The sequence below is a fragment of the Hyperolius riggenbachi genome, chromosome 5 (assembly GCF_040937935.1).
Source record: "Hyperolius riggenbachi isolate aHypRig1 chromosome 5, aHypRig1.pri, whole genome shotgun sequence".
NCBI lineage: Eukaryota > Metazoa > Chordata > Amphibia > Anura > Hyperoliidae > Hyperolius > Hyperolius riggenbachi.
The window spans coordinates 293,490,125-293,511,330 of record NC_090650.1 but is presented as its reverse complement, the minus strand read 5'-3'; the positions used below and the strand labels follow the sequence as shown (position 1 = coordinate 293,511,330).

The 21,206-nt window shown below is 44.4% G+C and overlaps 1 protein-coding gene across 2 annotated transcripts in view; it reads left to right on the top strand.

Annotated features, from left to right (window-relative positions):
* Positions 1–422: 422 nt before the first annotated feature.
* Positions 423–21,206, top strand: part of LOC137517677 (uncharacterized) — a 72,426-nt gene continuing 51,642 nt past the window's right edge. The window contains exons 1-3 of one of the 2 annotated variants that reach the window (XM_068234667.1): positions 423–591; positions 6,319–6,463; positions 17,888–18,001. In XM_068234667.1, the coding sequence (XP_068090768.1) occupies positions 495–591; positions 6,319–6,463; positions 17,888–18,001 (356 nt within the window). In that variant the 5' untranslated portion in view covers positions 423–494. The remainder of the gene's footprint in view (positions 592–6,318; positions 6,464–17,887; positions 18,002–21,206) is intronic. The other variant, XM_068234669.1, reaches the window with a different exon arrangement.

Here is a 21,206-nt window from a genome sequence, read left to right as displayed (position 1 = left end):
CATCTAGCTTCAGGTTCCCTTTAAATATAAGAGGATTGCAGTATTAAGAATAGATGCTTTTAGCTTTAAAGGCAAAACTTTTCTTTAACATAACTTACTAAAGAGATCATATGTTTTAACCTATATAATATAGAGTTTAAAGGTAATGGAAAATTATACAAGTGGTAATATAGAGTTTAAAGGTAATTAAGAAGGTGGTGCTACAAATGTATATACATTTCAAGATTTGAAAATATTAGCTAAGATTTCACATTTTCAATAACTTTTAACCGGTAAGTATACCTTATTGATTGCCTGCAATAAATGTAAGGGAGAAAAACTGTCATGATGCAAGGTTCATTATTATGCAAGTACAAAGTCTGATAGATAAGATCCTGAGCAGCACAGTGGAAAGTTTGTTTTTAGAAACAAAGAACTGAGATCCCACAAACAAGCAAAGGGTCTTCCAAGGCATCCATATGACTTACATTGACTGGTCCCAATGAAGGAATAACATGAATAACATCCTGCTGGTTTCACTAATTTGCTTCTCAGTCATCTCCTTTATTTGCACCGTGACCCTCAATGCATTTTCTGCGATAGGAAAAGATGGTGAGTACAATTGCAATTTACTTTTTAATTTATTTATCAGTAACATCACCTGAGCTATGTAGAAAAGATCAGTTCAGTTCTTGTTAAGGTTGTTGTGTAAGTGGTTTGTTTTAGTAAAAGAAAGAGAGAAATCTGAAAAACAAGGAAATAAACAAAATAATTCCAGGGTTATACCTCGATTTCCTGGTCTGAACTATAAGAGGGCATTGTAATGACACCGCAGGCCACCTGCAGCAGGTAAACATGGGACTGTGCAGACAGAGGCTCGAATAGCACAGATACACTAATTATACAGACCGTTTCAGATTTACTTATTTTTTTTTATCCTTGAGTTCATTCTTGATTTTCAGTATTAAAGAGAATCTGTATTGTTAAAATCGCACAAAAGTAAACATACCAGTGCGTTAGGGGACATCTCCTATTACCCTCTGTCACAATTTCGCCGCTCCTCGCCGCATTAAAAGTGGTTAAAACAGTTTTTAAAAGTTTGTTTATAAACAAACAAAATGGCCACCAAAACAGGAAGTAGGTTACTGTACAGTATGTCCACACATAGAAAATACATTCATACACAAGCAGGCTGTATACATCCTTCCTTTTGTATCTCAAGAGATCATTATACACAGGCAGTGTGCATAGAGGGTCCAGGAGGGGGGAGATGCATCACAGAACCACAACACTGAAGAACTTGGCAGCCTTCCAGACACAGGCTGACAAGTCTGACAAGAGAGAGATAAGTTGATTTATTACAGAGATGGTGATAGTAGAACGTGCTGCAGTAAGCCAGAACACATTAGAATACCTTTTGGAACTTGTAGGATGATAAAAAACAGGATGTAATTTTTGTTACGGAGTCTCTTTAATTGCATATTGTCAGAAAATAAATTTTTTATACTTCAGATTTGCAAATCCAGCTTGCAGGGAAATTAAATGTGGTTGCTTAAAGGGAAGCGGAAGTGAGATGTATATGATGGCTGCAATATTTATTTCCTTTTAGGCTTCTTGCACACCAAGACGTTGCATTAGGTGGCACGTTAAGGTCGCATAACGTGCACCTAACACAACGTATGGTGCTGCAAGAGCCGACGGTAGAGTGAGCCGCGTTAGGCGGCTCGAGTCCTATAATGTCTCCCAGAGTGGCGCTGATTGGCCAGCGGGACCACGTGATGCGGAGCGAGACACTCCGCATCACGTGGTCCCGCCGGCCAATCAGCGCCCGCCAGTGCAGTGAATATTAAGTAGCCATGTGCGCGGCTACTGTAGCTGGCTCTCCCCGCCTCCTCTCCGCCCCCCACTGCGCATGTGCAAACAGTCTAACGCGGCTATAGCCGCTCCAACGCCGTAGCATGCTGCACTTTGCACAGAACGTGCAGCGTTACATGTAACGCAACGTGGGCTGTGTGAACAGCCCACTTGTGTTACATTACTGTGCGTTGGGGGATCGTTACAGGCGCACTAACGTGCGCCTGTAACGTCTTGGTGTGTAAGCAGCCTTAAACAATACTAGTTACACTGCAAGGTTTCCTTTTGCTGATTCATAAAACTTAACTTTTAATAAAATTGGCTGTTACCATGCTTATATGTTATATCTGCTACCTAGCTTATATGCTATATCTCTATACTTGTGTTTTTAGAATGTAAATTTACACCTTATCACTTTAGCACAGTTTTTTGCACTTTGTCCCTTGAAAAAGCTTTGCCTATAAAGTGAAACATGTCGGGTTGTTTGGTAGGGGTTGTGTAATTTTTATATTTATCTTTTGATGTAAGGGGACCTTGGATAATAAGTGTTATCCAGTAATGACAGAAACTGTAGGCCCTGCATCATTTGCAAGTTATTTTGAGAATAATCAGCCGAACACTTTCTTCTTTCTTAATATTTTATTAAAAGTTAAGTTTTATGAATCAGCAAAAGGAAACCTTGTAGTGTAATGTGAATGTTTCAGGTTCTGTGCTATGTAAACAATACTAGTTGCCTGGCAGTCCTGCTGATCATTCTGGCATCAGTAGTGTCTGAATCTCACACCTGAAACAAGCATGCAGCTAATCTTGTCAGATTTTTGTCAGAAACACCTGATCTGCATGCTTGTTCATTGTCTATGGCTAAAAGTATTGGAGGCAACTGGTATTGTTGCCAGGCAACTGATATTGTTTAAAATGAAATACATTTGTCAGCCTCCTTATCCCTCTCACTTCAGGTTCCCCTTAAAGGATACCAGAGTTGAAGATAGTTGGAGAAACTGGGGGAGCAGGCATGTAAGGGAAGCTGTCCTGCTGCCCATCGCTCTCCCCGTTCTCCTCTGCCCCCTCCTTTCCTACATAAATGCCCCCCAGCAGCCTCTTCTGGGTCAGCTGGGTCGGACATTAGTGCGCAGATGTATGTAGGATGCGTGCACCCATGGCCGGGAGCATACTGAGCATGACGTAATCATAATGTCATGCGCAGTGCATGGCCAGCCATGGGCACACAGTGAAGAACGCGCGTGTTGCGGCGCCAGCGCTTGCGCACTAATGCCCAACCCGGAAGAGACTGCCAGGGGGTATTTAGGTTAGGAAAGGAGGGGGTAGGGGAGAATGGGGGAATGGTGGGCAGCAGGACAGCTTCTCATACATGCATGCTCCCCCCGTTTCTACAACTATCTTCAGCACTTGTATCCTTTGTGTGCATGCAATGGCACATCCCTGGAGGTTAAGGGGGCCAGCTTCTCTTGCTCACCTTCCTTCCAAATAGCATAGCAGCACAGCAAGGAAGGGGCGGTCTGATTTTTTATAACGTGCAAACTTTCTAGTTGTAAGGGGGAGTGGAAGGGTTGGATTTTTCATACTGGCCACACTTACTAAAAGGGTGTGGGGGGATTTGTATAGTAACACTTACCAAGAGGGGCTAGCCACACTTGCTTAACGGAGGTGGGACTGAGGGTAAGGGAAGTTAAGATGGCCACACTTGCTTGGGGGCTAATAAAGAGTGAAAGGTTGTTACCATGGAGAAGGGTGGTAGGGTGGGACTCAGAAAGCGGGGGCCATGTATTAATTTATATGGTTTATAGTAGTAATTCTCAGCTCTCAGCAGACTGGACCTGCATCACTGTCTGGGCAGGATGCAATTGCACCTCACATCTTACCTATTGATTGCAGCAACGTCAACATGCTAAACAAGCATATGGGAAAGTTTGACCTTATAACTTAGCCCCAATAACAAAAATTGTATACCGTTAGTTATTGTGATGTGATTTCTGTGTGTATGCACGACAATGCATGCAAAACACTGAGTACATTTCCTTCCAGATTTCATAAAAAAAGATGTATTAGAAACTATTTTCCTTGTGTTTTTATTGAACCCTTTTATAACAACACTGGGTAGGAATGTAGTAAGGGTTAAATGTTTTTATTTTAACACAGAGAATGGACAGGGAGATGGGACTGCTGAGTAGATAAAGTAGAGGGTGAACAGTCATCCTGGAACGAAAAAACACAGAGACACCGGGAGCCCACATGGTGCAGTACATCACAAATGATAGAAGAAGCAAAACAATATGAACAGAGGGTACTCACAAAGGGAGGTTGCAAGGGGGCAACCAGCCACTGCAGGCACGTGGAGATCAACACACCCCAATTCCACTCGGGGGTCCAGGCTAGCCGGAGATGGTCGCACTTTTTGAGAAAAAGGTCCTAGGATCCAAGGGTATCCCCTACCCTGAGCCGGGGGGGGGGGGGGGGGGGGTATACAATGCACAACAGGATAAAAAGGCGCCCAGACAATGGTGAGATGAATGAAAAACAATGAAATAAATAAAGTTTGAGGTGGCTTTCCTCAATGGAGACAAGTTCATATAAAATTAACTTTAATAGCACTGGCAACGGATTTCCTAGGTCCCGGCCCACTTCCTAGCGCCAAATCAAGTGCCTAAAATGATTAACACAAGGCACTAACAAACTCTGGACACTGCTAATGGATACATCCATACAAGTAAGACAAAGTAATTACAAATACAAGCATATAGCATAAAATTGCATGAAAGCATACAATTGCATGAAATTGCATAACAATGCATAACATTTCATGAAATTGCATAAAAGCATATAGCATGTGTCATCGCATACATTTTTATGCAATTTGATGCATTGTTATGCAATTTGATGCAGTTTGATGCAATTGTATGCATTTTCATGCAATTTTATGCTACAGTATATACTTTTATTTGTAATTTCTTTGTTTTACTTTTATGGATGTATCCATTATCAGTGTTCAGAGTTTTTTAGCGCTTGGTATTAATCATTTTAGGCACTTGACCTGGCCTGAGGAAGTGGGCAGGGACCCACAAAACGCATTGCCAGTGCTATTAAAGTTAATTTTATATGAATTTGTCTCCATTAAGGTAAGCCACTTCAAACTTTTATTTGTTTTATTGTTTTTAATTCATTTTATCATTCTCTGGGCGTCTTTTTATCCTGCTGTGTATGGGACTGTTGAGTTTTAGTACTGCAGTACTGGCCACAAAGAGTTAATCTCTCTGAAGAGAGAAGAGATTGGTGCAATCAGGTGGTTCATACTCTTAGAGAAAAACTGAAGTCCCCTTCCACACATCTGGTCTGTACAATATACTGTATGTGCACTGTCATCATGACAGGTGTAAGGCCCTTCAGAGTACCTGCTCACAAATCAGCTCCAATCTAACACCACACGCTTCACCCTATGTGGCGCGTCCCCGCTTGAACAGGAGGTGAGGAAGTAACACATACCTGACTTCGGTTACACCCAGGCCTTAAGTGTGCAAAGTATTGGAGCTGAATGCAGGGTGAGCAGATAAACCTCCAGGCCAAACAAGACACACAGAATATAACGAGTCCAGAACAGTCCAGGGTCATACACGTGAGATCAGATATGCAAGGTACAGAGCAGTAGGCAATAAGCAGAGTCTAATAACAATCCGAGTCAGGGCAGGCGGCAGGCAAGAACAGAGTCCAGTAACAATCCGAGTCTAGGCAGGCAGCAGGCAATAACAGAGTCCAGTAACAATCCGAGTCTAGGCAGGCGGCAGGCAAGAGTGGTCGAGGTACAGGCAAAGGTCAAAATCCAGGAATTCAATGACACAGAAGTATAACAGCACCCAGGCAACTAGCAAAAGCTAACGCTATCACGGGCAATGACAGGAAGCACTCAGCAGGCTTATATTCTACATGCAACCAATCAGTGGCCGGCCACATGCACCCAACAGCCAATCACACACAGGCATTAATCAGCTGACAGTGAGGTCAGCTGAAACAGATGACCACAGCAAGCCAACTGACCCACCCAATACTGACCAGCAAACCTTTCTGACAGTATTAGTCATAGCACAGTGGTCAAACTCACCACCTCTGATGTGGGAGACCAGGGTTCAATCCCAGGCAGGGTCAGAAATTATTATTTCATATTTAAATAAAACCCCTGCTAAGTGTCAGCTGACTACCTCAGTTGTCGCCTCAGAGCATACTGCGGCCGAGAGGAGCGGATCCTTACAACAGGAATAGGAACTAAAAGACCAGCCAGCCAGGAATTTTCAATATATTTTTTGCACACAGTACATACTGTAATGTACAAAATGTGCATTTCTAATTGAGGCAAACTTACTATATTATACATTAAAAAATATGAATAAATAAATGTACGATCACATTTCACAGCTAAACAGTATTCAAGTATAACAGTATTTTCTAATCTCTAAATATGTTTCATTAATATTCCAGGCTTATTCTTATCATCTGCCAACAACATTTCTGCCACATTCCCTCTAGATGTAACTCCTGAAGGCTGGACATTTTCCATATGGTCTGTAATTTATGCATGGAATGGACTATGGCTTGTATATATCTTCTCCACCCTGTTTAGGAGGTACGGTAAATAATAACACACAGCAAGTGAAACTCTGTATTTATATAATATTATTAGCAGATGTAACAAGGCTTTGGCTTAGTATAAGCACTTTCCCTATCCTTCATTATTGGTGCATAACTGTGAGAAAACGCGGAAAAGCCGCCGCGTGTACTGACAGCAAGGCGGCTGATTCCACGTCCAACACGGCGGTCTGCACGCGGAAGCGTGCATCTAGTGACATGGCAGAACGCGGAATAGCCGCCGCATGTAACGACAGCAAGGCGGCTGGTTCCGCGTCCAGCGCGGCGGTTTGCACGCAGCAGCGTGCAGCTAGTGTGGCTGAGCCTGTTAGTTCACACAGGTTTAGGAATACGCGCGCGCGCGCACTGAAAGGCAGAACTTTTGTGATGGCCAAGGAGGGATCAGCTGACCAGGCCGGTCAGCTGACCTCAGAGCTGGTAGCCATTGGTTGATCACTTCAGGGTGGCGCCAGAGAGCAATGCACTATATATGGTTACTGCTGGCCACTCTCAAGTTGTCTGCCGGTGCGATCACTACGTGGAAGCACTCAGACCTTAGTCAGATCCAACAGTGTGTTTGAACCAGGAGGACCTGGGAATTCACACTGAGCCAGATTACTTGTGTTATCATTCTGTTATACTTCAGACTAGTTCCAGGATGTAGAGACCACGGACCTCACACCCAAGACTAGGGAACTTGTGTTATCATTCTGTTATACTTCAGACTAGTTCCAGGGTGTAGAGACCACGGACCTCACACCCAAGACTAGGCATTGTTTGTTATTTGTTATGACCTGTTGCTTTCCTGACTATCCCTCTGCTTTCTGATTCGGTACCACGCATATCTGATATCTCGTTGCCAAACCCTGCCTGACTTGGATACCGAATCAGCCTTCTGTCTTTGTACTTTATCTGTCTGTGTGTTGCCGACCTGGCTTGCCCGACCTCGAGAGCTATCTCTCTCCACTTAAGAGATAGTCTTCAAGATCAGTCAGTGACATCCACCTTCAGGTGTCACTCACTCTCTGGTCCTTCCTACCTTCAGCCTGACTCCACCCCTTGGAGAGTCTCAGGCTGCTGGAAGGTTTCTATACCCTCCATAGCAGTATCTTCTGTACTGCTTAGGGTCACCTGTTCATCAGGTGGGTTGCTCAAAGTCATACTGTTACACCAAACACTCATCATTTATATATATATCTAGAGGTGTCCAGAGGTTAGCGCTATAGCTGTATTATTGGTGATTCTGCAGATCATCCATAATCAGGTATAGATCTGTATTCTTGGTGATACTGCAGATCACCAATAATCAGATTCTCTCTGTGTGTTGACACCGATCGTTACAATAACTCTCTTATTAGTGTCTAATATTATCATCTTTATCAGTGCCCAACCCCAACCCTTCTTAATATGTCCATACACTTAAAGATTGCCAACAGATGTGGAAAAACGATCAATTTAAGAAGAAATCAATTCCTACCACATATTCTACATCGCTTTTTAATCGGTCACAGCAGGAAATTTATTGAAAATCGATCAAACTGAAGCGTTGTACTGTTTGATGCAGTGCAGCACTATGGGCCGTCGTTCTACCGCCACTTCTGCCTCGTCCCCAATTGACCTACATTTTTGGTAATTGAAATTAATATGTATAATCATTACAGAACGGCAGACCAAACCCAAATGGACACACTCAATAGCCGTCTGGATGCACTCACCACTTCGGTGGAAAATTTCATCCGAGTGCTGGACGATCATCAGATCCAGGTCAATGCCTTAAAGATTGTGATTGTGATTGTAATATCTAACATTGATACAATAGAGTTATAGACTTCTATGTACATATATATATTTTGTTTGAATTTCCTTAATAACATGGAGCTTCCCAGCGCACGCGTAGTTAGCCTTACCCTCAGGACCTGGATGTTCACGATCATGTGACTCAGGTCTTTAAGCTTACGGGCAGCGTGCGCAGATGAGTCCGCACGCCGCTAGTAGGTCACGTGCACGGCCGTGCACGTAACAACGGAGCTCCGTCATCCTTATATATTCTGACCAATCCCAGTTAGAAGCAGCCTCTTTTGAAGCAGCAGACTAGCTGCGATCGCGTTAGGCAGGTTTCCCTCTCCCGGCTTCCAGCTCGTTGTGGTAAGGCCAAGTTTTTCATGTAACATGCACTGTATGTATGATTTTGCACATTGCAACTAGTTTTAGTTGCTTTGCACGGTGATTGTGTGTGTGGGGCTTGTGTGCATGAGCAGATCCAGCGTTTTGTGCTGGGGCTGGACATGCACGTGATCCCTACACACACACATATTTGTTTGTGTTTTGACTCAATAATTTTCTTTTTGCAGGGCGAGGTTTTCTCATATTCTATACTCTATTGTGTGAGGTTTTTCATTTTTTAGGACCATGGACATATGAATTGTCCCTTATGTTTTTTGCACAGCATTCATTCATATAGCATTTTGCCTACTTTGCACCAGGCACTTTATACTATAGCACTTATATATGTAGCATATGCTTACTTTGCACTAGGCACCTATACTATAGCACTTTACACTAGACATTTTTTGTGGCCTTCCCTGTACGTTGCTTGATCATTATGAATTTATTGTACTATTGTTGTTTATGAGCTGGAATATCAATTACTGTTGATTTAAATCGGGAGATTTTAAGAGTTTTTAATTGTTTTACTTGGATTGAGAAATAAAGTTGTTCATATCTTTACACCATATATATGTGTAGAGCTGTCTTTTGATATGTATATTAGCTGTGGACACACATTGGCATCTTTTCTTTAGAATATTGGCCAGGTCAATGCCTTGTCTGGGTCTGTACAAACCTTACAGACGGCTGTGGATACAGTGCGATCTCCTCTTAGCACAGACATACACATGTCTGTACCTGAAAGGTTTTCTGGCCATAAATCTGATTTTCAGAACTTCAGAAATAGAGTGTTGTCATACTTTGAGTTAAGGCCTAATTCTTCAGGAACGGTAGCACAAAGAATTACGTTTATTAAGACTCTATTGTCAGGGGATTCTCAGACCTGGGCATATAATCTCCAGCCAGGGAATGAGGCTCTAGCCTCGGTTGAGGCATTTTTTAAAGCCATGGCTATAATTTATGATGATCCGGATATTGCCTCTACCGCTGCTTTGCGGCTGGGCAGGGATCCGGTGGAAGTTTACGCAGCTGAGTTTAGAAAATGGGCAGTTTCAGCTAGATGGGGCTCATTTGCGCTCCTAGACTGTTTTCTATCAGGACTGTCAGATGCAGTCTCAGAACTAATGCTAAGTCATCCTGAGCCGAAGTCTATCGTTAAGGCCATATCTTTGGCCATCAGGGTTGATCGTCGCTTACGTTACCAAAGGCAGACTCGGGGTAGGAACAATGTGAGATATGTGTCCTACGTTGCACCTCCATCTGTTTCATCTCCACCCGTTTCGCCTCCACCAGAACCAATGCAGATTGGTCGATCGAGATTGTCTCGGGTGGAACGGAGGCGCAGAGAAACAGAGCAGCTCTGTCTATACTGTGCAGAGGGGGGTCATAAAGTGCAAAATTGTCCCAAGAAGTCGGGAAACGCTGCCGCCTAGGTGTAGTCGGAGGTAATACCCTAGGCGCGCAGTCGTTACCTCTAGATAATAAACGTTTGCTCCTCCCTTGTACAATATCTTGGAAGGATAAGACAGAAACCACTGAAGCCTTCATTGACTCTGGCTCAGCAGCCAACTTTATGGATAATGAATTTGCTAAGAAATTGGGAATTCCAATTTACCCATTGAAGCAACCGATTCTGATCACTGCAGTGGATGATTCCCCCCTGCCGAGTAACTACCCTCTGTCTCAAACCCCTGAGTTAAGGGTTACGGTAGGGGTGTTACATAAAGAGAATTTGCAGTTTCTGGTGTTGCGAATGACAACCTCCACGATCATTCTTGGTATGCCATGGTTACAACTTCACTCGCCTCAGATCAATTGGGCTACAGGTCAGCTAACGAGCTGGTCTACCCATTGTTATCATCATTGTCTAGAGAAGGTAACCTTGGGTGAAACCAAGATTCACATGGGGGGATTGCCAGATCAGTATTCAGAATTTGTGGACGTGTTTTGTCCTAAGTCAGCCGACAAACTTCCTCCCCACCGTCCTTTTGATTGCCCCATTGATCTCAGGTCTGGTTGTATGCCCCCTAGAGGTCTTCTCTATAATATGTCTGGGCCAGAGAAATTAGCCATGCAAGAATACATCCGAGAAAATCTAGTTAAGGGTTTTATTCGTCCTTCTCGGTCTCCAGCAGGGGCCGGTTCTTTTTTGTGAAAAAGGATGTAGGCCTCCGTCCATGCATTGATTATCGGGGCTTAAATAAAATTACAGTAAAAAATCGTTATCCCCTGCCCTTGATAGACGATTTGTTTACCCAGGTCACCAGTGCTAAGATTTTCTCGAAACTGGATTTAAGGGGTGCATACAATCTTGTGCGTATCAGGGACGGTGATGAATGGAAGATGGCCTTTAACACTCCCGATGGGCATTACGAGTACCTAGTGATGCCCTTCGGGTTGTGTAACGCCCCGGCCGTCTTCCAAGAGTTGATTAATGAGGTGTTCAGAGAGGTATTGGGCAAATTCGTCTTGGTGTATTTAGACAACATACTAATTTTCTCATCCAATCTCTCAGAACACAGAAAGCATGTTAAGTTTGTGTTGCGAAAATTAAGACAAAATATGCTGTATGCTAAATTGGAGAAGTGCATTTTCGAAGTGACCTCTGTCGCCTTTCTGGGGTACATAATTTCGACCTCTGGCCTCTCTATGGACCCTGGGAAAGTTTCAGCTGTCTTGGAGTGGCCTCAACCTGTAGGGCTGAAAGCTCTCCAGAGATTCCTGGGGTTCGCCAACTACTATAGGAGGTTCATAAAGGGGTACTCTACGGTGATTTCACCTCTCACCAAAAAAGGGGCAGACACTCACCACTGGTCCCCTGAGGCCCATGCTGCTTTCTCTACCCTGAAGAAACTGTCTTGTTCTGCACCCATACTGAGACATGTTGACATCTCATTCCCCTTTATCGTGGAGGTAGATGCCTCAGAGGTAGGGGTAGGGGCTGTGCTGTCTCAGCGTTCTGGGTTGCAGGGAAAAATGCATCCTTGTGCCTATTTCTCCCATTGATTTTAACCCGCAGAGAAAAACCACGATATAGACAATAGGGAACTTCTAGCCATCAAATTGGCCTTTGAGGAATGGCGACATTGGCTAGAAGGGGCAGAACATACCATTACGGTTTACACTGACCACAAGAATTTGGATTACATTGAAGGCGCTAAGAGACTTAGCCCCCGACAGGCTCAGTGGGCATTATTTTTCTCTAGATTCAGATTTGTAATCACGTATACCCCTAGTAGTAAGAACATCAAGGGTGATGCCTTGTCCAGATGTTTTGAGCCCGAGACAGCACAGCCCGCAGACCCAGAAACCATTGTTCCTCAAACGATGGTACTGGCAGCCACTGAGACCTGGAAAGACTGGTCAGTCACGCTGGGTCCGTTCCAACAAGATGTACCAGAGGGGAAGCCTGAGGGGGTCATGTTTGTGCCATTGCCTTTTCGCTTACAAATATTGCAGCTGTTCCATTCCCACAAGAATGCTGGGCATCCTGGGGCCACCAGAACTCAAGATCTCATTGCTAGATGTGCTTGGTGGCCGTCATTGGCAACTGACTGCAAGGAGTATGTGAGGGAATGTGCAGTGTGTGCTAGGAGCAAACCCTCCCGTCAGGCACCTGTTGGAACATTGCAGCCTCTGCCAGTCCCTAGTGAACCATGGACCCATTTGTCCATGGATTTTGTGGGCGAGCTCCCCAGGTCTGAGGGCATGACGGTCATTTGGGTGGTAGTTGATCGATTCAGTAAGATGGCCCATTTTGTCCCCCTGAAAGGACTCCCTTCGGCCCAGGAATTGGCCGATCTCTTCATCCAGCATGTTTTCCGGCTGCATGGCATTCCGGAAAATATAGTGTCAGATCGGGGAGTCCAATTTGTTTCCAAGTTTTGGAGGGCATTCTGCCATCAGTTAGACATGGAGCTTTCTTTCTCATCAGGCTACCACCCACAGACCAATGGCCAGACCGAAAGAATGAACCAGTCTCTGGAACAATTTCTGAGGTGTTATGTTGCAGATGCACAAACCGACTGGGTCAAATTTTTGCCGTTTGCAGAATTTGCACACAACAATCTGGAGAGTTCCTCCTCAGGATTTTCCCCATTTCAGGTGGTGACGGGAAGGTTACCTAAGTTCACCCCATTGCCAGTGGCTTCTACCCCGTTTCCAGCACTGGAGATCTGGCAGAAGTCTTTAAAACAGATTTGGGGAATGGTTGAAAGAAATCTGGGGAGGGCTTTTCAGAACCAGAAAAAACAGGCTGACAAGAGACGTTCCATTGAATGGGAATTCTTTCCAGGAGACTTGGTCTGGGTGTCCACTCGACATTTGGCTCTAAAGCAACTGTCACCCAAGTTAGGTCCTAGATTTGTGGGTCCTTTTCCAGTAACCAGGAAAATCAATAATGTCACTTATGCCATTGATCTCCCTACCAGCATGCGAGGTGTGAGATCATTTCATGTGTCCTTGCTCAAGCCGGCAGTGCACATGGATTCCGCTCCCCCCCCCCTGTGTTGATTGATGACCAACCTGAGTATGAAATTGAGTAGATTCTGGACTCACGGCTTGTGCAGAACTCTGTGCAGTATTTGTATTATGGTAGAGAACAGAGGCGCCAAAAGGATAAAAACAATATTTAAAAGTTTTAAAATTATTGCTTAGGAGGCAGTGGTGGACTCACCTCCCACAAGCAGACACAACAACTGTGTATTCACAAAAGGGACATTTATTGGTATACTCCAAATAAGGTCGCAACGCGTTTCGCAGGTCAAACCCGCTTCATCAGGCAATTATAGGAAGGAGCACACAACAGCAGTATGTCCAGATAGCACCTGGCGCCTCAGTGAGTAACTGAGGCGCCAGGTGCTATCTGGACATACTGCTGTTGTGTGCTCCTTCCTATAATTGCCTGATGAAGCGGGTTTGACCTGCGAAACGCGTTGCGATCTTATTTGGAGTATACCAATAAATGTCCCTTTTGTGAATACACAGTTGTTGTGTCTGCTTGTGGGAGGTGAGTCCACCACTGCCTCCTAAGCAATAATTTTAAAACTTTTAAATATTGTTTTTATCCTTTTGGCGCCTCTGTTCTCTACCATAATACTGATTGTATCCACCTTTGGTGGAGGGGGATACCCCTTCTTGTTTTTCAAGCCTACAGAGAGCGACTTCTTATTCCTGAGTGAGGACAGGCTAATCTCCTCACCTGCCTATACAGTGGTTGCCTGGAGGTAACCCTGGTTTGTGAGTATACAATTCATACTCTTTCTAATTATCCAATTACCTTGACATACTACACCATATCGGGCTCTCGGTTCTTCTCTTCTTCATCTGTGCAGTATTTGGTTCACTGGAAGGGGTATGGCATAGAGGAAGGAACTTGGGTGCCAGACTGTCATATGCACGCAGAGGAGTTGAAAAAGTAATTCCATAACTTACATCCTGGGAAGCCGGGTAGGAGATGTCCGGAGTCCACTCCTCGGGGGGGGAGTGTAACTGTGAGAAAACGCGGAAAAGCCGCCGCGTGTACTGACAGCAAGGCGGCTGATTCCGCGTCCAACGCGGCGGTCTGCACGCGGAAGCGTGCATCTAGTGACATGCCAGAACGCGGAAAAGCCGCCGCATGTAACGACAGCAAGGCGGCTGGTTCCGCGTCCAGCGCGGCGGTTTGCACGCAGCAGCGTGCAGCTAGTGTGGATGATTCTGTTAGTTCACACAGGTTTAGGAATACGCGCGTGTGCGCTGAAAGGCAGAACTTTTATGATGGCCAAGGAGGGATCAGCTGACCAGGCCGGTCAGCTAACCTCAGAGCTGGTAGCCATTGGTTGATCTCTTCAGGGTGGCGCCAGAGAGCAATGCACTATATATGGTTACTGCTGGCCACTCTCAAGTTGTCTGCCATTGCGATCACTACGTGGAAGCACTCAGACCTTAGTCAGATCCAACAGTGTGTTTGAACCAGGAGGACCTGGGAATTCACACTGAGCCAGATTACTTGTGTTATCATTCTGTTATACTTCAGACTAGTTCCAGGGTGTAGAGACCACGGACCTCACACCCAAGACTAGGGAACTTGTGTTATCATTCTGTTATACTTCAGACTAGTTCCAGGGTGTAGAGACCACGGACTTCACACCCAAGACTAGGGAACTTGCATTATCATTCTGTTATACATCAGACTAGTTCCAGGGTGTAGAGACCACGGACCTCACACCCAAGACTAGGCATTGTTTGTTATTTGTTATGACCTGTTGCTTTCCTGACTATCCCTCTGCTTTCTGATTCAGTACCACGCATATCTGATATCTCGTTGCCAAACCCTGCCTGACTTGGATACCGAATCAGCCTTCTGTCTTTGTACTTTATCTGTCTGTGTGTTGCCGACCTGGCTTGCCCGACCTAGAGAGCTATCTCTCTCCACTTAAGAGATAGTCTCCAAGATTAGTAAGTGACATCCACTTTCAGGTGTCACTCACTCTCTGGTCCTTCCTACCTTCAGCCTGACTCCACCCCTTGGAGAGTCTCAGGCTGCTGGAAGGTTTCTATACCCTCCATAGCAGTATCTTCTGTACTGCTTAGGGTCACCTGTTCATCAGGTGGGTTGCTCAAAATTCATACTGTTACACCAAACACTCATATATATATATATATATCTAGAGGTGTCCAGAGGTTAGCGCTATATCTGTATTATTGGTGATTCTGCAGATCATCCATAATCAGGTATAGATCTGTATTCTTGGTGATACTGCAGATCACCAATAATCAGATTCTCTCTGTGTGTTGACACCGATCGTTACAATAACTCTCTTATTAGTGTCTAATATTATCATCTTTATCAGTGCCCAACCCCAACCCTTCTTAATATGTCCATACACTTAAAGATTGCCAACAGATGTGGAAAAACGATCAATTTAAGAAGAAATCAATTCCTACCACATATTCTACATCGCTTTTCAATCGGTCACAGCAGGAAATTTATTGAAAATCGATCAAACTGAAGCGTTGTACTGTTTGATGCAGTGCAGCACTATGGGCCGTCGTTCTACCGCCGCTTCTGCCTCGTCCCCAATTGACCTACATTTTCGGTAATTGAAATGAATATGTATTCAAAATTGACCATAAGTAAATTGATCAGACCTTCTTTTCAGTGAATCAATTCGCTTCAGATGGATAAGTGTATTGGCACCTTTACCCTAAACTTACAAAGCTTACTGGCTAAACTGAACTTCCCCTACACCAGTGCTGTCCAACTTCATGAGCATGGAGGGCCACATTTTTTTCAGACAACATGGTGGAGGGCCGACCTCCCCTCCCTCGACTCCACACCCACCCCCGATGTCCACACCAGTATAGGCTAAGTAAGGGTGCCCAGTAAAGGTAGTTAAGTATAGGTGTTCAGTACAGGTAGCTAAGTATAGGTGCACAGTATAGGTAGCCAAGTATAGGTGCCCAGTACAGGTAGCCAAGTATAGGTGCCCAGTACAGGTAGCTAAGTATAGGTGCCCAGTATAGGTAGCCAAGTATAGGTGCCCAGTACAGGTAGCAAAGTATAGGTGCCTAAGATAGATATCTAAGTATAAGTACCCAAGATAGGTATCTAAGTAAAAGTACCCAGGATAGGTATCTAAGTCTAAGTGCCCAGGATAGGTATCTAAGTATAAGTGATCAGGATAGGTATCTAAGTATAAGTACCCAGGATACATATCTAAGTATAAATGCCTTGTATAGCAATAGTTTCCCCTCCTTCAGCCGCGGCTCTTCTGTCAAGCAGGGTGGATGAGCGAGTCACGGATGAGAGAGCGGGCGTTCAGATAACAAATGTGGCCGCGCCCCATCAAATTCTGCTGCCAGCCTGCTCGTGGCCAATCAGGGAAGGGATGAGGAGGGGAAATGCCTCTCTGTAGTGCTGCCCTACACTATCTGCTAACTCTAACCATCAAAAGAAAAGTTAAAGATGAACTGTAATGACATATTATAAAACGTAATACAGTAAATTATTCAGGATACCCATAATTACCTTAATTATCCTGGTTTCAGCATCCTGCAGTTTGTATGTTGCTACTGTATTTTCTTTATTCTCAAGTTGTAAAGGTTTCAAAAGCCGACCTCGCCACGTCGGCTACCAGGTCGGCTTCTTCTGCACTCCACCGCGCGGGTCACGTGGTCTGGCTGACATCATCAGGACTGTATTGTGTAGTAGTTATGAGCCTGCGCAGTGCTAATTACACCAGAAAGGAAATGTGTGCATCAACCAAGTGAACCTGACAAATCTGGCTTTGCAAATTTGGCTTATTGGCTAATCACAAGACATTGCTCATGCAAATATGTATTTTCTTTCGCATGCCTAAATATGCAGGGTCAAAAACCAAAACCGCAAAGCAATCGCCCTGCGGGAATTAGTTCATGCTACATTAGCACTATCCAGGGGCGCCACGAGGAGGCTTCCCAATGCCCCCAGTTATGAGCCTGCGCAGTACAGTCCCGATGACGTCAGCCAGACCACGTGACCCGCGCGGTGGAGTGCAGAAGAAGCCAACCCGAAAGCCGACCTGGCGAGGACGGCTTCTGCAGCAAAGAAGACCAAGAGCCACCGGAGCTGCTGCGAGGGCACAGGACGGCTGCCAGGGGCTGGAGAAAGCCCCAGGTAAGTGGATTTTTATTTTTTAGGTTGCCTGGACGTATCCTTTAATTCTCAGAATGCTTTACTGTCACCTGACTATGCTTTGAACCTTCTCACCCATGGATCGGGGTACTTCACAGCGATGCCTCACGGCGAACGAGGTTCCCCCAATCCATCCTCCTACCCACGGGAACACACAACGGGCGCAAACGAGAGGTCAACCGATCGCGGTACATTGCACGGGATTCATCGGGGATCTTAATGATCTTATCCATCATGATGTCGTTATCGCGGCACCTCGCTAAACGCTGTACGTGCAATCACACGCTTGTACCCACGTCGCAAGATCGCAGAAACAATTGCTCATCAGTCAAAAAATCAATGGCTGTTGGAAAAATTGTGGTAAAAAATTGCGTAGTGGGTAAAGGCGTTAAGATTGTTTCAAGTAATTGTATACATTGTCTGAAGCTAATAATTACATAGCTGTACATAACTATATTTTACTATACTGTGTATACTATTTAGTTATATTTTATATCTTAACTGAATTGAGACGCAATACATATACATTCAACCATACATTGTATGTTCTCTTTTAATTGCCTAAAATTCAGCTTTACCACAAACCCTTCTCTATTATAGGAATAAAATTGGTCGTGTGTATGCCAAACCAGCTATTCACCCACCTGATTTCTTTGCTTTATGGATATTGAACAACCTCCTAAATATTGGCTGGCTGTTCCTGTGGGACAGAGAGTGAGTTTTATAATCTTTATAGCACTTATTAAAATTTTTTGTAAAATCCAAATACACAGTGTCTACTGCTTTCCCAATATCTAGATTTACATTGAACACTTCATAAAAGCTGAGCATGTTGGTAAGTCATGTCCTGTTTTTAGTAAACCCATGTTGATGATGTCAAATTATCCTGTAGTACATCATTTAGCATAGCATCCCTTAGGATATTTTCACACAGTTTACACACAACAGATGTTACGTTTACAAACCTGTAGTTTAATAATCAGATTTTTTTTTTCTTCTTGAATAAAGTGAATACACCAGTTATACGCCATATGAAACTGACCCACTTGAAAGAGAGTGAGGGCTCGTTCACACATTTTTTAAGCACAGGCGATTTTCAAAATCACCCTAAAACCGCTTGTGCAATGATTCTCTATGAGAGAGTTCACATCTGAGCAGTTAATTTCCAGTTCGCTCAGAAAAGCGATGCATGGACCATTTTCGGTGTGATTTTGTCTCAATGGAAGGTATAGGGAAATCGCAAAACGTTTGTAAAAGCGCTTTCCATATCAATTTCCCAGTGCTTTTAAGAATAAATACCGGTACATTGTGTTTATTCTTTTCCTATTCAAAGAGTTCACTTCTTGACTTACCTCAGGAAGTGAAAAAAGGCAATCGCTCAGCAAAAGCGCTTATAAAAGCGATTTTACAAAAAATGAAGAGCACAGAAATCGAATTTTTATTTTTAAAATGGCCAACGCGAACACCAGCGTGATCGGAACGCAATGTAAACAAGGCCTAACAGAAAAAAGATAATTTTGCCCATATGCAATTCACTTTTTTTCCTGAGTTTTTTCCTAGGAGATAATGTTTAATTTATATTTTAAATTAACTTTTTAGCACTTTGCAATGGAAAAAGTTCAAAAAGTAGGTAAAAAAGTACTGTTGAAATTATTCAGAGTATTTTTTTGCTTGCTGGCATTGTAAAAGGCATTTTATTTACAAGTTGTGAAAATACCTCAGAGAAAACTCCGGTGAAAAAGTGAATTGCTTATGGCCCAAAGTGGGTTATCAGTAGAGATGCGGCGAACTGTTCGCCTGGCGAACATCTCTGGGGCTCCTACTACTTCCGGGTCGCACTGACCCGGAGTAGTACGCCTGCGCTGCCCGGCAGAGCGCGTCCTCGATCACGCTCCTGTTGCCGGGCACTCTCTGCGCATGAGCGTGACGTCGTTCATGACGTCACGCACATGCGCAGAAACTGCCCGGCAACAGGAGCGCGATCTAGGACACGCTCCGCCGGGCAGCGCAGGCGTACTACTCCGGGTCAGTGCGACCCGGAAGTAGTAAGAGCCCCAGGGATTTGGAGATGTTCGCCGGCGCCACATCTCTACTTATCAGTAACTGAACAAAACTCCTTTAATATGTGTTCATTGATGCCATCTAGGCTAGGTGTCTCACCCATCTTGATTCTATTTAAAGAGGAACTGGAGAAAGAAAAAAAAAAAAGCTTTGACCATATTGCACCCACACCATTATAAGTGGAAATACAACAATACTACCTGGCTGCTCCTCTACAATTGTGTAACATTTTTAGGTTGCTGCATCATCAGCCTACCACCATCTTCAAAAAACACAAAATGCACTTAAAATGCATGAAAAACACAATATGCATGAAAACCACAAACGTATAAAAACATTAACGGAGGTGATTTTTCTGCAATTTTTGTTTGCGTTTGCAGTTCTAGGAGCCTCTGTAGTAGTTGTCCCAGCATGCAATATGATCCTGCCTCAGCAGGATGCCTCAGGGAGAGGCTTCAACCTGCAGTTTGTTAAAGTGTATACAGTGTACCCCAGGCTGCGCAGGGGGCAGATAGGAAACAGAGGCATGTTGCCTGCTGAATGACATGCCTCTGCCTCCCCCCCCCCCCCCCCCCAAGCTGCTTTCTGTCTGCCCCAAGTGCTATCACCCCCCGAAATTGCTGACCTGCAGCTTGTCTGTAATCTTGAGGGAAAGGGAGGAGAGGTATTCCCTGCTAAATGCCCACTGTCTGAGATTGCAGCTACCTGATCTGCCCCCCAGATCAGGTAGCATTTATTTTTTAGTTAAAATCTCAACCTTGGGTTACCTTTGAATGTTTATACTTGAAAAATAATACAGGATTTCATATTAAAAGTTAATGTTAATTATTGTGCAAGCATGATCAGTTTTTAGTTGGGGTTTGCTTTAAATGTGCCTGCATATCTTCCTGCATTAGGCAGTTAACTTTAAGGGCCTGTTTCCACTACATGTGGATTCTGGATGCAGAAAAACTGAATCAAATTAATGCCTATGAGCCTGTTTCCACTAGACGCTATTTTTCTGATGCAGATTTGCCATAGGCTTCAATGGGAGTCAGTTTTCTGCATCCAGAATTCGAGTGTAGTGGAAACAGGTCCTAAATGTGGTAGCCTGGGAGCAACCCACAGCAGTATTATGAGCCAAAAGTGATTTATTTGCAAAGACTGTACATATGCACTCTAAGCAGCATGTGCGTGCCTCTTCTCCAACTCTGTAGCCATGACAGGGGGCGGGACTACAGCACTGGCGCGAAGGCCATATTATGACCAATCGCTGCTCACTCTTGTTCCATTCGAGACGCTGCGGTGTGTTTTCTGTTTTCTGTGATAATCCCTGCCTGTACAAGTCTTGTCACTTCAGTTAGTCCTGTCTTGTCAGTTCAGCCCACTTAGTCCTGTCCTGTCAGTTCAGCCCTGTCAGTTTGCACTTGTCAATTAGCTCCTGTCAGTTCAGTCTGCTCAGTTCTGTTTTGTTAGTTCAGCCCTGTCAGTACACTCCAGTCAGTTCTCTCCTGTCAGCTCAGTCATGCCAGTTCAGTCCTGACCAGTCTCATCAATCTAATCACCTGCCAGTCCTGTCACCTGCCATTCCTGTCACCGTCCAATCCTGTCACCTGTCAGTTCTATAATTTGCCTGTCCTGTCAGTCCAGCCTTCAGTCAGTACTATCACATCATCCCAGTCAATCTGGCCTGTCTTTTTAGTTCGTCCTCATTTCCTTATTGCAGGGTCCACCCCTCTTATTCTTCTCATCACTGGTGGAGCAGCCCTAGGTGTCGTGACCTGGAGGCCACCAGGAAGCAAAGTAGTCTGTCACCCGCTAGGGTTGATGGGTATACTGGAGAAGACCCCACGCCCTGGGGGTGCAACACCAATCACTG